General features: G+C 49.1%; 1 protein-coding gene across 1 annotated transcript in view; it reads right to left on the bottom strand.

Moving 5' to 3' along the window:
• Positions 1 to 365: 365 nt before the first annotated feature.
• The window catches only part of TMEM88 (transmembrane protein 88), a 94,146-nt gene continuing 76,899 nt past the window's right edge, over positions 366 to 17,612 (bottom strand). Inside the window, exon 2 of the mRNA XM_085639158.1 lies at positions 366 to 894. Within this exon, the coding sequence (XP_085495284.1) occupies positions 628 to 894 (267 nt within the window). The 3' untranslated portion in view covers positions 366 to 627. The remainder of the gene's footprint in view (positions 895 to 17,612) is intronic.

The following is a 17,612-nucleotide window of genomic DNA, read 5'->3' on the forward strand; positions in this document are numbered from 1 at the left end:
ACTATGCCCTGACTCAGGGAAACCTTTGGGTTCTAACGTCTATAAAGTAGGGGTGCAGAATGGTAAAAGAGTCTGACCTGATACTTTTATATTCATCTTTTTTATTGTGCATATTGATCGTCGTATACCCACAATCTGCGTCTAATCCTATATCCCCCCAAATTCTACATGCATTTACAAACCGGTTATTAGCAGATTGTTGGCCTTCACTCAGTACACTATGAGGAGAAAATATTACTTCCTACGCCATTGAACTTTCTCTCAACACCACCATCTCTCCACCTGCATTTTTCTGCTGCCTTTGCGACTCGTTGTTATAACCTCAAACATAAGTGGCGCAAAGATAGAGATGGAACATGTAGCTTCATTGAACCTGATAGTTTTTATTCATTTCCTGCCCCCTTGTAGTTATTTTTCATCGCCTGCAATGCCCTGTCCCTTCATCCTGTTTGGAAGAAGCAAACCTAGGGACACCGGAAGAGTCCGCCACTTTGTGGTGGTCCTAGATATGAGTCCAGTAGATGGGTCTTGCAGTCCTTTTCTGCAGTCATGCCTCAGTGTGAGTACATGAGTCCTGAGTAAGTGTGATGGGCGTGGCTCCTGTTCTCTCTCTTCCTGTCGGCAAGCTCAGACCCAGACCTTGTCGGCGACAGTGCCGCTGTAGCCGCCGCAGCAGTCCAGGCTGTAGTACTGCGAGGCGGGCAGGTTCTTGTACACGGCCTTGCTGTAGGGCAGGAAACAGAAGCCAAGCTGGAGGTGGCGCGCCAGGCGGCAGTAGGCAGCCAGGGACAGCACCAGCAGTGGGATCACCAGGGTGAAGCCCACCACCAGCAGGGCGGTGGAGCTGGCGTCGTTCAGGAAGTCTGTGCAGTAGGATCCAGTGGATTTCAGGAACTGTGGAGGAATAAAGGAGATGGAAGGATGAGACAGAGTGCGGATCGAGAACTGCCATTATGTGCATCATTCAATTACAAACCATCGTTGAAAAATTAAAACTACAAGAACTTGGAACTCAAAAGTGAAATCACTCCAGGGCTCGTACGCGGCACCCTGGTGTTAGTGATGACATCCTACAAACCATCACATGTTGCATTATTAATCACTCCAAAATATTAAGCAACACGACTGGAATATCACACTTAGAATAATTAAAGGGGGTTTAAAAGGATGATTATTGGGGAAGAAAGTGTAGGAGTTGCTTTTCAATTATCCCTATGTGTGAGAATGGATTGTCTTTTTGTGAATCTATTTCTGTATTTTTTCATTTTCCCTCTCTCTAAGCTACAATGTGTATAAATATTTGACATTCTGAGTGTCCAGTTCATAAGATACACAGAGTAAGAGGACTTTTTAAGGATTTTATACTAGTTTTTCATAAGAGCGCTCGCACTCTCTCTTGACTCCATGAGGGTGCAGAGTCTGCTGGGAGGAAACAGAGGGGTGGCGACTATCAATCTGGGAGTAGGTGAAGGATTAAGGCTTTCTGTAAAATCATCCTGTTAAGGGCCCCTCCATAACCTGGTTGCAGGTTGCATGCTTATGTTGTTGCCTGGCAGTTGTGGGTCTGATTACTCCTGTGTGATGTGTGTCAAAGCTCTTTCCATGTGTTGAGTTGGGCCTCGGTTTAAAGCACCACCAGGAGGATTGTTTAATGAGATTTGGGTTGTCACTGGCTTTTTGTGCAACTTCTGTGTTTTTGTAAATGGATGTACACATCATCGATACATCTAATTTTGACCATTAATTTCATGCACTGATCTGCCCAGTCCGTGGGTTTCACTGATCTGCCCAATCCATGGGTTGCACTGATCTGCCCAGTCCGTGAGTTCCCCTGATCTGCCCAGTCCGTGGGTTCCTCTGATCTGCCCAGTGCAAGGGTTACACAGATCTGTCCAGTCCGTGGGTTCCGCTGATATTTCCAGTCCGTGGGCTGCAATGATCTGCCCAGTCCATGGGTTGCACCGATCTTCCCAATCCATAGCATAAAACAGTTCTCAATGATGACAGAAGGTATTTATACCTGAAATATTTGTTGAAAGCAGGGGATGCAATTTGTGTTTCAGATCCTGATGGAACGAAACATCAAACGATTAATCGTAGCATAGTTTACTGCCCATTAAATGACCATCTGCTGCCAAAGTAATATTTTGCTCGCCATAGTTGTCCGTTAAAAAAAATTGGGGGAATTTTCGTTTTTGCAAGACTGATTGGTCTGGGGCTTGGCCTGCCAACTGCTAAACACCTCCCCCACCTGAAGCAGCAAGAAACTTAAGTGTTCTTATTGACACAAACCTGTCCCTCAGACCTCAACCACAGATCTCAGCTGTGGTTAAAACATCATGCTGGGTTCTCAGGATGCTAAAAAAAAATCATTAAACTCCTGCCTTCGGAAGCCCAGAAAACTGCAGTGCAGGTTTTGATCCTACCTAGACTTGACTACGCTAACGTCTTATACTTAGGAATCCCAGACTATCTCATCCAGAAATTACAAAAGATTCAAAACATGTCCGTCCGCCTCCAGCTTAACCTTTCTAAATATGCTTCGATAGCTCAGTATCGAAGACAGCTGCACTGGCTCCCAGTGAAGAAGAGAGTCATTATCAAAGGACTGATGGTGGCACACGCATCCTTCCACAGGGCAGGTCCTAAATGCTTACGGGACAAACTGCCCCTTTCTGCCGTAAAAGATCCAGTCAGCCCATCTGTTGTTTATTCCATTTACTAGCCGAAAGAAATGGTGCAGCTCGGCTTGCTCAGTACTGGCAGCCAAACACTGGAACCAACTCCCTTTGGCCCTTAGATGCATTCCGGACAAAAGAACTTCCGCAAACAATTGAAAACCCACCAGTTCAAACATTGTGCTGATTTCTCCTCCCTTCTGCTTTATGTCTAGCGCCGGGACACTCTAGAAGTAACTGTGCACTTTACAAATCCCACCATTCATTCATTCATTCATTCATTCATTCATTCAGTCAGTCAGTCAGTCATTCATTCATTCATTCATTCATTCATTCATTCAGTCATTCATTCATTCATTAACAAAGCTAATAGTCCTGGCTGGCTTTTGATGTGTGTCAGCTGCAGTGTTATATATCTGCATGCAATAAGCGAAAGGCCATAGAGGCGCCAAAATGCCAGTCAGGTGGCACACTATGGAAATCACAGAAATGTACTTTACATATTTAAGCCACACCCTTAATCACATAGACCACGCCCCCGTCAAGCGCCCCCTCCCAAACTTTTTTCACCCCACTTAAAATACTGTGTTGGTGTTTTGCTCCTTCTCCGCCTGGAAGCCTTAGTAGTCTTGTTTGCTCTTTGTTTCTGGTAGCTGTTTTTTTGTGTGCATGTACACACTCGGTTCATCAGGGACTATTTTTCCTGAAAGCGTGGGATCCTTCTAGTAGCCACAGACTACAATTTTTCAAGATGGAAATCTGATTTAAAAACAATATTGAAGCATGGATATCTGTTGAAAAGCTGAGAACAATCCCTCAAATGGACACTAGATGGCAGCTTTGGATTGAAAAAAGAAATAGCATTGCTGGGTTTGTGATTCAAATGTCTCCCTGCATTCTCCATAATCAAAGGCTTAACAGAAGATAAAGTTGTATTTATTTTTGTTCCCCATCACCCCTTACTCCCACTCCTTCACTGATGCGTTGATATGAGTAGAGAACCCATGTAATTATGATTTCGATTTTCTTGCTTAAAACTTACTCTTGTACACATGCAACAAACAGTACCCAGTTTATACTGAACCCCTTAGACTGAATTCCACTACAGACCTACAGGCATCTTGGTGGGCGTACAAGCAAACTCCCGTAGTACTCGTTTTAAATATTTGTACATGCCTTTTTGAATTAGCCCCAGTGCATCTAAAATGGGAATGAACAATATTATTTTCAAGGAAGATTCATATGCAATGAATACATCTGCAAAGGCCTGTGCCTAGTTTGCACTTTTACTAGTATGGAATGGGACATACCTGGGTGGATTCATACAAGAATATGTAAAAGGATACTACAGGAGTACGTTTTCATGTACTCCAACATTCCTTTGTGACTAGGCCCCTTAACGCCCCCCCAGCGCAGCCTCCTTTATTCGGTGGGTACAATCATCTGTTTTGATTAGAAGATTCCTGATGTTATATTGAAAAGATCAAGTTGCAACTATTGCTTTTCCACATTTATTTACCTGATAAATGTAACCTCACTCTTCAGTGTTTTCAGGGATTGGCAATAGATTCTAAACCTAGTAAGTCGAAGGTTTCCTAGCTGGAGGCGGCTCGTCCAACTGAGGTATGCTCTGTAGGACTGGAGTACACCGCTTGCAGGGTCCATAACTCATGGGCACTGCCCACTGAGGTCAGTGGGGTGTCCAGCACTGAACTCTCACAGGCCACTGGATAGCAGGATGGAAGGGCTGCTCATATTCATTCTGTATCAGTACTGGGGTCTTGGATGGTGCTGCATCAAGGTCACTATAGGCAGCTGCCTTAGTAAGCTACTTCCAGTGGCCACACAGGGGCGCCAGATAGCAACAAGTGGCCTCAAAAAGGCTGTGTTGTCGGAGGAGAGGGGGGACTTGAACGGCAAAGTGTCATTTTTCCTGGAACTCTGAGAACTATTGATTCTGAGCTCCCTGTGGAGCATTTGGCCAAGAAATACTTGCAGTTCCCATTCTACCTTCCAGCGGACTGTCCCCTGGATTTCAATTCCTGCGTAACCCACTGCACTTCTATGGTGTCGCTCTGTGTTTTCAATGACCCTATACTTGCGAAGAACTGCCTCTTGCCAGGCCTGGTGCCTGGAATACTGGGGCTCCAGGGAGGGGGACCAGGCGCCCTGACCAAGCCTCCCGGATTGGATAGGAAAGCCCTGGTTTTGGCATCACTGGGCAGTGACGTCACGCACTCACTCACTCTGCAGTGCCTGCTGCCCATCTCATCCGGTATTACAAGGCACGAGTAGCTCAGTCAGTGCCCGCAGCATTGGAAGTCAGTGTTAGCAGCCGCCCCTCTGCCCCTCGGCTCAAGCTGCACCCCCTCCCCTTCTGATGTTTCTTCAAACAGTTTCTGCGCCGGGAAATCCCGGCAGAGGAAGAGATGTGGAAGTTATGCAGAACATTTGCACAATGTGGATGGGAACGAACAAATCTGCAGAGAACGAAGGTTGGACCATCCCTGGGTATGTCTGGGTCAGTCACCAGACACAGGGCTGTCACCGGAAGTACACACACTCATACACGCGCGCACACGCGCATGTACGCGCACACACACACACACGCCTCTTAGCTCAGAGTATGGAATGTGTCCTCTTCAGTACAACCAACGTCAAAACTTTTAAACTCTCTGACCAATCAAACACACCCGGGTGATGGGGCGCATGCTTGCACATAGTGTAACCAGGGGCAATCACTGGGGTAACATACATTCTAACCCATCGTTTCTCGGCCTCGGTGCCGCTCTAGCCAGAGGCCCACTTCATGCAAACCAGTACTGACCCTATCCCTCATGGAAACAGTCCATCCCGAACCTTGGTTATCTCACCTTCTCCTCCCTAAACCTCTGACCAGCCTCACCGTCCTAATCTTGGTAGAAACTCTCTGTTGCCATTCCTGCTTTCTGGATCAAGGACTCCAGTGACCGTATTACATAAGGTGCCCCGGGGGTGCAAAGGGCGTTTGCACCCGCTTTGCGTGCCCCTGGGGCACTTTGGTGTTATAGAAGGGGGCGCAGACGCTTGTGCGTCCCCTTCTATAATACCGATAGCGCTGGCGCACTTAAAGCACCAGCACTATCAACAGAGGGTGTTCCCTCATTTGCATAGGGGCGTGCCCTATGAAAATGGGGCAATTCCTTTAAATCTGCGCCCGCGCCATATTACAGACGCGGGCGCAGAGTCAAAGAAGCCCTCAGGAGGTGCACTGACAGTACGCCATTTCAAAAGGTGGCGCACTGTAAATGAGTAGCCCTCTGCAGGGGATAAAGGGGGTCCCATGGACCCCCAGACATCCCTTTGCAGGCGAGTGCAGTTACTGATTGCACCCGCCAGCAAGGGGGTATCAAATTCCCTCTAAAAGTGCAGGCGGATTGCAGCCTGCACTGTGAAGACACGGAGCGGCTGCTCCACGTTTTCACATGAATGCGCAGCCCCCGGGGCAGCGCGAGTTTGCGGCTACCCCCAGGGCGACGCAGTCACCATAATGGGGTGCAAACAATGCCAATATGTAATACAGCCCCAGTTCTCATATTGCGCCTTACTGGGAAATGTCTCCTCGCGGAATGCAGCGGTCACATGGGCACTGTTAGGTTATATAATGTCAAGGCGGCCCGAGGAAGGCGTGTGAGGGGACAGACTCAGATGAGATGTTTGAAATGGGGACATCTGTGAGGGAGAGAAGGACCTCGATGCCAGGACTCGCCGAAGGCAGGTGTGTGCGGAGGGTACCCGGCATGTTTCAATTAACTTGTTTTTTAAAACAACCGGAAATGTTGAACATAAATTCAGTGAGTAGAGTTTGGTGTGCTTTTCATACAATTTTAGCATTGGTCTGATCTGATTCCACACATTTTTTGTACGTTTTATTTACCCGCAAAAATTTGACAAATGGCCGCTTTGTGTCATCTCTGCTCGTGACACTTGATAGCCGGTCCTCCCCCCTGCCGACGTAGACACGGCTCCAAATCCCAGTCCAAGGCCTGCAGGTTGTTTTTACAACATCTGAAACATTATTTTTGCCACCTGTTTAATGTACAGCTTTCAATTTCTATGCCAAATAGTTTAAAAAAAACACTTTCCTAGATAAGTATATGTTGATCAGCGTTCAGTGTGACGGCTCCTAGCAGAGGTTTCATGGTCATCACAGCTGCACCGAGTCTGGAGCACGGATCCCTGGGACCTGTTTGTAATTCTGTGGGAATGGAATGGGAATAATCCGCATTACAGATAAGTGTCTCCCTCCCAGGCGCGCGCACGGGCATCCCTCCACCTTTAGTGATAAAAACTGGCCTTCCGCCCCACATTCCAGCTGCTTCTGCAACACATGCATTTGGAGCAATATTGCCTTTGAGGGGCCGGGGCATGTTAAAATGTGGAGAGGCCGGCCTCCATCACTGGCGTAACAAAAAGCGAGGGACCTCCCTGCACGGTACGTAGAGGGGCCCCCTCCGGGATCAATCAGAAGCTCTCCCGCCAGTGTGCAGTGCCGAGGGGGCCGCTTGGAGCTTGGGCCCCCCCCCACCGAGGAGGCTGCAGGGGCCTGTGTTACGCCCATGGTCTCCATCAGTGTTCTGTCACATGGTGCCAACTGCATGAGCTCTCTCTAGGAATGCCGACGCAATTAAAATCTCAAAGAATATTATATTTACCTTGGGCCAGCAGAGCTGTCAAGCTGCTCTACGCCGGGGTGTGTAGCTCCTTCAGTTTTCATTTTTAGGTCGAGCCTGGGCAGCGCATGCACTGCTCGGAGAGGTCTTTCATTGGCTTGTATCATTGCCCTTCGTAAATGCTGGCTTCTGATTCGTTAATAGGCTTGTTAGTCCCGCCTTAGTCCCGCCTTTTCTTCATTTGTACCCACCCATGGCAACTGGCCCCTTTACTTCAGTTGTTATGCGGTATGTCTTTTTCAGTCTGTAAGCACTATTTTCTTGAATGAGTTTCTTGAACTGCAGACAGGACATACTTTCCTTACATTCAGCGCACCATGCCTGCTTTCACTTTCCAAGCAGTCCGGGACAATGGCAGCCGCTTCTTTGAATAGGTCTCGCATTTACAAGAGTTTGAGCTGTTGGCATTGTACATGAGAGTGCCTTTTATTTATGTGTTAATTGGCAAATCAGATAAATAAAAGGCATTGTCATTTTCAAAGCCAATAGCCTAAGCTCTCGCAAATGTGCGACCTATTGCATTGCAAATGCTGTTTAATTTAGGTTCTACTACAATGAATCCTTAATTTATAAATCGGCATACAGTACTACAAGTACCACAATGCTTAGCAAAAAAATGGGGCAATCTGAAAGAATCGAAATTTCCTCAAAATGAAACAAAATGCACAGCATCTGAAACACGCCAGCCATTCTCGTCTTCTTATGTCATGCCAGGTTTCTAGTCAGTAGGTGATGTCATTGTAGGCCTTTTTTTCATAATCACTTTCAATGTGTAGTCCTACTTTTATATCTAAGACCTATCCTAGTTTTTTGTTTTGAAAATCAGGTACCATCGCCTTAGTCAAACAGACATGTTGCTGCCTCTCTGGCATGAAAGTGATGCACTATTTGATGTCCCAAGAAATAATTTGATGCCCGCCTATGGTTGGCATCTTTCTTTTTGATAAACATATTTTTATTGATTTTAAGCCACAGAATGGTTGCCATCTTTAACAACCACATATTATTGTCTTGCCTTGGACTGGCCCTCCCTGCTGCTACACCCTGAACAAAGGACACTGTGCTCTAGGAATTAAACAGACTTTCAAGAACCCTGGCATGTTCTAGACCCCACCGTCAGATCTTGAGTGTCTGTCCCCTTAACTTCAGAAACAGCGGAAATATTGTTTTAATCAAGGAAGTCTTCTACTGTATGCGTTAAGGGCCCGCAACTGACCCCCGCCCCCGCCCCCCCTCCGTCTGTTACCAGGCCACTGTTATCAGGGGACTTCATTTGTTTGACTTTGTTTACTTCTTTAAATAGTGCAAATGGTACCCGAGCACTTTGAAGATAAATTACTTGATCATATTACATTTAACTGATTGGCATTCTGCAGCGCCCAGAAGCAGCTTCACGGCTGGACAGAACATCCGAAATAAACAAATGCATTGGGCCTGCGGTTGACGCAGGTCACTTAAAGGGTAAGAAACAACATGCATGTTTTATTTATTTAAGTATTTTACATATCGCCGAACTACCTGCTATGAACGGGGGAGTGCTTTATAGAGAACATTACATATTTTTTTATTTAAGAAAGGCCCATATTTGTCAAACGGCCTTATTTTATGAGGGTGACATTTAGCATGCCCCGGATATTCAACCACAAAGCATGGTAGAATTTGTAGGCCAATACTTAGGACAGGAAGCATGAAACTACAAGGGCCAGAATGCCTAGTGTTTTTGCTGACACTCTAGAAGCGGCTGAAAGTCACAAAGCTGAGATGGTGCCGGTCAGAAGCCCCTCTGCCACAGGAAGACCTCAGATGGTCGCCTTGCCTGCATTGAATCCCATCACGGTTAATTTGTAGATGCCCCCCTTGACCTCCCAATATATTAGTTTGAACATACACTATATTGATTTGCAGACGACACCGAGATCCGGCTCATTCTAGAGTCTGACGACGAGGATGCTGTTTCCCATGTCCACCCTTGTCTGACTGTGGCGGCTGATTGGATGCGAGACGCCTCCCTTACACCCAATGAGGGTCAGGCTGTAGTAATGCTCTTTGGGGCTCCTGCCACCACCTGGACTCAGGAGTGGTGGCCTTCTTCCTTCTGTAACTGACCACAGGTCATAATCCTCTTTTTTCATGGATGGTGAATTGTTCCTGGTGCCACAGATTAACCATGCGAGGTCCACCTGCTTCCTGCTCTTCACAATCTTTAGAAGTTCCTCCTCGCCTTCATCTTAAATGTCGCAGAATGACGGCGTACAGCATCATATCTTCATCGTGGCACCTCTCTGTATATCGAGCCGCAACAGCATCTGCTTAACAAACCTCAGCCTCTGAAAACATGCATTCCAGAGTCATTCTTGGACGTCCCACACGCTCCGCTGTATCGAACACTACTGCAAGCTGCATTGGTTGCCTGTAGAAAGGCTTCTTATGTTTAAAGCCCCTCTCAAGTGCCATTGCAAACTTGCTGGCCATGGACCTAACAATCTGTGTCACTGATTTGATTGACATTTCTGAAAATACCTACATTTAGATGTTCCGCTGATCAGTCTCTGTGGCCACCACCAATCTCTGGATCCGTAGCGCGGAGATGCCCCTTCGGGGGCGATTCGGGCACTTAACAAGACAAATAAATAAATAAATACTTCACCACTCCCTATAAAGGCATGTTCGTTGTAAAGGATGTGTGGTAATAGTCTTGCTTGGTTATGGCTGCATTGTAATGGCTGTTTCCCATGGCCTGCGCTTCACATGGACCTCGCTGTAGCACTATGCAGCATGCATGGCCTGGCCGCCACATGGACCTCACTGTAGCATTATGCAGCATGCAGCATGCATGGCCTGGCCACCACATGGACCTCACTGTAGCACTATGCAGCATGCATGGCATGGCCGCCACATGGACCTCGCTGTAGCATTATGCAGCATGCAGCATGCATGGCCTGGCCGCCACATGGACCTCACTGTAGCAGTATGCAGCATGCATGGCCTGGGCTGCACATGGACCTTGCTGCAGCAGTATGCATAGCCTGGGCTTCACTTAGCCCTCGCTGCAGCAGTTTGCATCATGCATACCCTGGGCTTCACCTGAACCTCGCTGCAGCAGTGTACAGCATGCATGGCCTGGGCTTCACATGGACCTCGCTGTAGCAGTATGCAGCATGCATAGCCTGCGCTTCACATGGACCTCGCTGTAGCAGTATGCAGCATGCATGGCCTGAGCTGCACATGGACATCGATGTAGCAGTATGCATGGCCTGGCCACCACATGGACCTCGCAGTAGCATTATGCAGCATGCACGGCCAGGTCGCCACATTGACCTCGCTGTAGCAGTATGCAGCATGCATGGCCTGGGCTTCCCCTGGACCTCGCTGTAGCAGTATGTGGCATGCATGGCCTGAGCTGCACATGGACATCGATGTAGCAGTATGCATGGCCTGGCCACCACATGGACCTCGCAGTAGCAGTATGCAGCATGCATGGCCTGGGCTTCACATGGACCTCGCAGTAGCATTATGCAGCATGCACGGCCAGGTCGCCACATTGACCTCGCTGTAGCAGTATGCAGCATGCATGGCCTGGGCTTCCCCTGGACCTCGCTGTAGCAGTATGCGGCATGCATGGCCTGAGCTGCACATGGACATCGATGTAGCAGTATGCATGGCCTGGCCACCACATGGACCTCGCAGTAGCAGTATGCAGCATGCATGGCCTGGGCTTCACATAGACATCGCTGTAGCAATATGCAGCACGCATGGCCTGGGCTTCACCTGGACCTCACTGTAGCAGTATGCAGCATGCAGCATGCAGCATGCATGGCCTGTACTTCACCTGGACCTCGTCTTTAGCATTATACAGAATAAATGACCTGGGCATCACATGGACCTTGCTGCAGTAGTATGCAGACTTCTTGGCCCGGGCTTCACGTAGACCTCGCTGTAGCAGTAGACGGCATGCTTGGCCTACTCCTCACATGCACCTCATTGTAGCAGTATGCAGCACACATGGCCTGGGCTTCACGTGGACCTCGCTGTAGCAGTATGCTGCATGCATGTCCTGGCTGCCACATGGACCTTGCTGCAACATTATGCAGCATGCATGGCCTGGGCTTCACCTTGAAATGAAATGAAAGGAAATGAAATGGCGAATTATAGAGCGCGAACAATGACACAAGGGTATCAAGGCGCTTAACCTCGCTGTAGCAGTATGCAGCCCACATGGCCTGGGCTTTACGTGGACCTCGCTGTATCAGAATGCAGCATGCATGGCCTGGGCATCACATGGAACTTGTTGCAGCAATATGCAGCCCGCATGGCCTGGGCTTCACGTAGACCTTGCTGCAGCAGTATACGGCGTGCTTGATCTACACTTCACATGGACCTTGCTGTAGCAGTATGCAGCATGCATGGGGAGGGCTTCAAATGGACCTCGCTGTAGCAGTTGCAGCATGCATGGCCTGAGCTGCACATGGACCTCGCTGTAGCAGTTGCAGCATGCATGGCCTGGGCTTCACATGGACCTCGCTGTGGCAGTATGCAGCATGCATGGCCTGGCCGCCACATGGACCTCGCTGTAGCAGTTTGCAGCATGCATGACCCGATTGCCACATTGACTTCGCTGTAGCAGTATGCAGCATGCATGACCTGGTCGCCACATTTACCTCGCTGTAGCAGTAAGCAGCATGCATGGTTTGGGCTTCACATGGACCTTGCTGTAGCAGTGTGCAGCATGCATGGCCTGGGCTTCACATGGACCTCGCTGAAGCAGTGTGCAGCATGCATGGCGAGGGCTTCAAATGGACATCTCTGGTGCAGTTGCAGTATGCATGGCCTGGCCGCCACACGAACCTCCGTGCAGCAGTATGCAGCATGCATGGCCTGGGCTTCACGTGGACCTCGCTGTAGCAGTATGCAGCATGCATGGCCTGGGCTGCACATGGAACTCGCTGTAGCAGTTTGCAGCATGCATGGCCTGGCCTTCACGTGGACCTCGCTGTAGCAGTATGCAGCATGAATGACCTGGGCTTCACATGGACCTCGCTGTAGCAGTGTGCAGCATTCATGGCCTGGGCTGCACATGGACCTCGCTGTGGCAGTATGCAGCATGCATGGCCTGGGCTTCACATGGACCTCGCTGTAGCAGTTGCAACATTCATTGCCTGGCAGCCACATGGACCTCGCTGTAGCAGTATGCAGCATGAATGGCCTGGGCTGCACATGGACCTCGCTGTAGCAGTTGCAGCATGCATGACCTGGCTGCCACATGGACCTCGCTGTAGCAGTATACACCATGTATGACCTGGGCTTCACATTGACCTCCCTGCAGCAGTATGCAGCATGCATGCCCTGGGCTTCACATGGACCTCGCTGTAGCAGTGTGCAGCATGCATGGGGAGGGCTTCAAATGGACATCGCTGTAGCAGTATGCAGCATGCATGGCCTGTACGCCACATGGACCTCGCTGTAGCAGTATGCGGGTTGCATGGTCTGGGCTTCACCCGGTCCTCGTCTTTAGCAGTATGCAGCATACATGGCCTGGGCTTCACATGGACCTCGCTGTAGCAGTTGCTGCATGCATGGCCTGGTCGCCACATGGACCTCGCTGTAGCAGTATACAGCATGCATGGCCTGGTCGCTACATGGACCTCGCTGTAGCAGTATGCAGCATGCATGGCCTGGGCTTCACATAGCCCTCACTGTAGCAGTATGTAGCATGCCTGGCCTGGTCGCCACACGGACCTCGTTGTAGCAGTATGCAGCATGCATGGCCTGGTCGCCACATGGAGCTCACTGTAGCAGTATGCAGCATGCATGGCCTTGGCTTTACATGGACCTCGCTGTAGAAGTATGTAGCATGCATGGCCTGGGCTTCACATGGACCTCGCTGTAGCAGTATGCAGCATGCATGGCCTTGGCTTTACATGGACCTCGCTGTAGCAGTATGCAGCATGCATGGCCTGGGCTGCACATGGACCTCGCTGTAGCAGTATGCAGCATGCATGGCCTGCGCTTCACATGGACCTCGCTGTAGCAGTATGCAGTATACATGGCCTGGCCGCCACATGGACGTCGCTGTACCATTATGCAGCATGCATAGCCTGGGCTTAACTGGCCCTCGCTGCAGCAGTATGCAGCATGCATGGCCTGGGCTTCACTTGGCCCTCGCTGAAGCAGTATGCAGCATGCATGACCTGGCTGCCACATGGACCTCGCTGTAGCAGTATGCAGCATACATGACCTGTGCTTCACATGGACCTCGCTGTAGCAGTAAGCAGCATGCATGGCATGGGCTTCACGTGGACATCACTGTAGCAGTATGCAGCACGCATGGCCTGGCCTTCACCTGGACCTCGATGTAGCAGTATGCAGCATGCATGGCCTGGGCTTCACCTGGACATCACTGTAGCAGTATGCAGCATGCATGGCCTGGGCTTCACCTGGACATCACTGTAGCAGTATGCAGCATGCATGACCTGGCTGCCACATGGACCTCGCTGTAGCAGTATGCAGCATGCATGGCCTGGGCTTCACATGGACCTCGCTGCAGCAGTATGTAGCATGCATGACCTGGGCTTCACCTGGACCTTGCTGCAGCAGTATGCAGCATGCATAACCTGCGCTTCACATGGACCTCGCTGTAGCAGTATGCAGCATGCATGGGCTGCGCTTCACCTGGACATCGATGTAGCAGTATACAGCATGCATGGCCTGGGCTTCACCTGGACATCACTGTAGCAGTATGCAGCATGCATGACCTGCGCTTCACATGGACCTCGCTGTAGCAGTAAGCAGCATGCATGGCCTGGCCGCCACATGGACCTCACTGTAGCAGTATGCAGCATGCATGACCTGGGCTTCACCTGGACCTTGCTGCAGCAGTATGCAGCATGCATAACCTGCGCTTCACATGGACCTCGCTGTAGCAGTTTGCAACATGCATGGCCTGCGCTTCACATGGACCTCGCTGTAGCAGCATGCAGCATGCATGGCCTGAGCTGCACAAGGACATCGCTGTAGCAGTATGCAGCATTCATGGCCTGGGCTTCACCTGGACCTTGCTGTAGCAGTATGCAGCATGCATGGCCTGTCCGCCGCATGCACCTCGCTGTAGCAGTATGCAGCATGCATGACCTGATTGCCACATTGACCTCGCTGTAGCAGTATGCAGCATGCATGACCTGGACTGCACATGGACATTGCTGTAGCAGTATGCAGCATGCATGGCATGGGCTTCACATGGACCTCGCTGTAGCAGTAAGCAGCATGCATGGCATGGGCTTCACGTGGACATCACTGTAGCAGTATGCAGCACGCATGGCCTGGCCTTCACCTGGACCTCGATGTAGTAGTATGCAGCATGCATGGCCTGGGCTTCACCTGGACATCACTGTAGCAGTATGCAGCATGCATGACCTGGACTGCACAAGGACATTGCTGTAGCAGTATGCAGCATGCATGACCTGGTCGCCACATTTATCTCGCTGCAGTAGTATGAAGCATGCGTGGCCTGGGCTTCACATGACCTCACTGCGGCAGTAGACAGTGCACAGAGCTGCCAACTTTGGAGATGGGGAACCAGGTTTGAGTCTCAGCTTTTCTTCAACATCCTATGATTCTGAACAAATGAGTTAATCTCCTTGTGCCTGCAATAATTACGAATGTGTCCTTGTGTAATGTAACTGGTGCTCATGCAAAGGGCTCCCATACCTTCGAGACGGGTTCTCGCTATATAAAACTGTAACAATAAAAAGACAAGACAGGGACATCGAAATAGATGTAGACAGAGTGCGTAGCAATGCAGGAGTGTAGGCACCCAGTTCTGAAATGGACATCAGTGTAGCTGAAAAGTTGCACACTGCAGTGCAAGGGCTGCAAAATACATGACAGCACACTCGATACAGATGTCGCTTGGACAATGACTATGTTAAAGCATGCGTCGCCCATGTTGGCATTGGGTTACTCACAGTTGAAAATCTTGAATCAAACTGGGCAGTGCCCACAGGCTTGAGATCTCGGCTGGGTGGATCGTTCCGACGGCAAAGGCCAGCACTGGATAAATAAAGTTAGGCTCCCTCCTCCCAGGGCAGCATCGCTCCTCATCTCCCTCAGATACAGTAAGAATGAAGCCTTCTCAGTCTTGGGGTATCTATAGCCCTTATCCCTCAACGGGATCAAGCCAGGAGTTCCACCTCCAGTAATCCCAATACTCTACGCAGGTGTGCGGAGTTCCTTGAATACGGGATAATCCACAGAGGTCCTCTTACAACCTGGACCATGGCACTAGCCTTGCAACCCACTCTCCCCTCAGATTCAAATTTGTCCCAACATTTTGGGGGAGCAAGCCATGTCACAATGCATTTCCTTTCAGTGGGCCCAGCTCCCTGGCTGCCCATGTAAGGGAACTGTCACTGTCAGTTTCCTGTTGCCTGCCAGGCTGCTTGCTGGCCAATCAGGGTATGCGATCTTCTTCCTACCAGAGCAGGACACAGGATGAGGGGAAGGGCCAGAAGCCCATCTCTTTGTTTAAGGCCAGCAGTCGACTCGCTCACATTTGACGAAAGCCATGGTTTTGAGGTTGCTTTTCTAGGGTCATGGTCTGGCCTGCTGGAAATGGTTTGTTCCAGATTCAGTGAACACCAAAGGTTCTTTCTGCTCCACTCACCAGAATCTGATGTCAAGCCAGACAGATACATTTGGCTTTACAAACATTTTGCAGGGAGGGGACATTCAGGGAAGCAGTGCACAGAAAAATGCACGGGGACGTTGGTACAGCAGCATTGACCACTAGACCCTATGGAGTACTCTACATGTTGAGGGGCTAAATGCAACAGATGGGGGCTGGGCTAGGGGTACACCAGATCTCAGGTAACACTGCACTCTCATGACCCCCAAGTAGAACCAGAGGCAATCCAATTCAAGTCACGACAGACTGCGCAGCTTTACCAGGGAGAACCGGGAGGAGCCAACGCAATGTGGTGCATGTAACTAAACCTGTATCCCTCTACTAGAGTCCTCTACCACCAGCTCCAAGTAGTGTCATGGCCTGGTCATGGGGGCTGCAGCTGCCCATGCTAAAAGGAGTAGCATTTTGGGTGTGTCTCCTGTCACCTAAAAGAGCGCTGGACTCTAGATTGGTGACGATCATACCGAATCACGAGGATCCCTGGTCAGGAGACTTGTGACGCGGATCTTTGCTCGAGAAAATACACAGGGTCTACTGGAATGATAAAACGAGAACAAGATCTCATATGGACACATCATCCAGGCCTCTATGGCCACAGACACAGAATTATTTTAGTCATGTGAAAACAGCCTGGATTTGGATCCCTTATTTCCAGGTTCCATTGCTAGCAACTTTGACATTTACAAATCTAGAATCTTTTGGAGTATTTTTCACCAAAGAGCTGTCCTGCAATACCGAACCAGCTGCAAACAACACTTTGTTGAGCCAACAGGCGAGCATCAATAATCCTGCAACACATTTGGTAAATTAAAACGGGAAACAACCTTTACAACGCAGTCATTACATCGCAACATCCTTTACATCGCATGTCATTACAATGCAGCCATTACATCACATGTCACTACAACGCATGTCATTACAATGCATATCACTACAACGCATGTCATTACAATGCATATCACTACAACGCAGGCATTACATCATAGTACCCTTACACTATCCAACACCCTACTGTTGCACTCACTGGAGTTAGAATAGTAATTATTACCCCTATGCTATCCAACACTTACCTTAAATGCGATGTAATGGTATGCATTGTAATGGTATGCGTTGTAAAGGTATGATGCGATGTAATGGAATGCGTTGTAAAGGTAGTTTCTGAAAATGCAATGTAATGGCATGCGATGTAAAAGAATGCATTGTAAAGGATATTGCGATGTAAAAACTGCATTATAAATGCATGCATTGTAAATGTATGCATTGTAACATCATACATTCAATTAAAACACTTTTTACAGCTGCTTGATGCCATTGTGATACTGAACCACATCAATGAAATATAGAATATCCGAACTGAAGCTCTGCAGTTCCACCCTGAGCTGCACGCTTTCCTCCATCACAGATGGGCTCAGACTCTTCAAAGCAGAATTTAAGAGTTTTTGACATCCATCTTTCTTGACATTTTGCATCGCATTGCTTATTTTTTAACCTGCACCAATGTGCTCTGGTTTACTTATTAATTTTGTAAATTACTTTTATTTT

Source organism: Triturus cristatus, chromosome 12 (assembly GCF_964204655.1).
Source record: "Triturus cristatus chromosome 12, aTriCri1.1, whole genome shotgun sequence".
Lineage (NCBI taxonomy): Eukaryota > Metazoa > Chordata > Amphibia > Caudata > Salamandridae > Triturus > Triturus cristatus.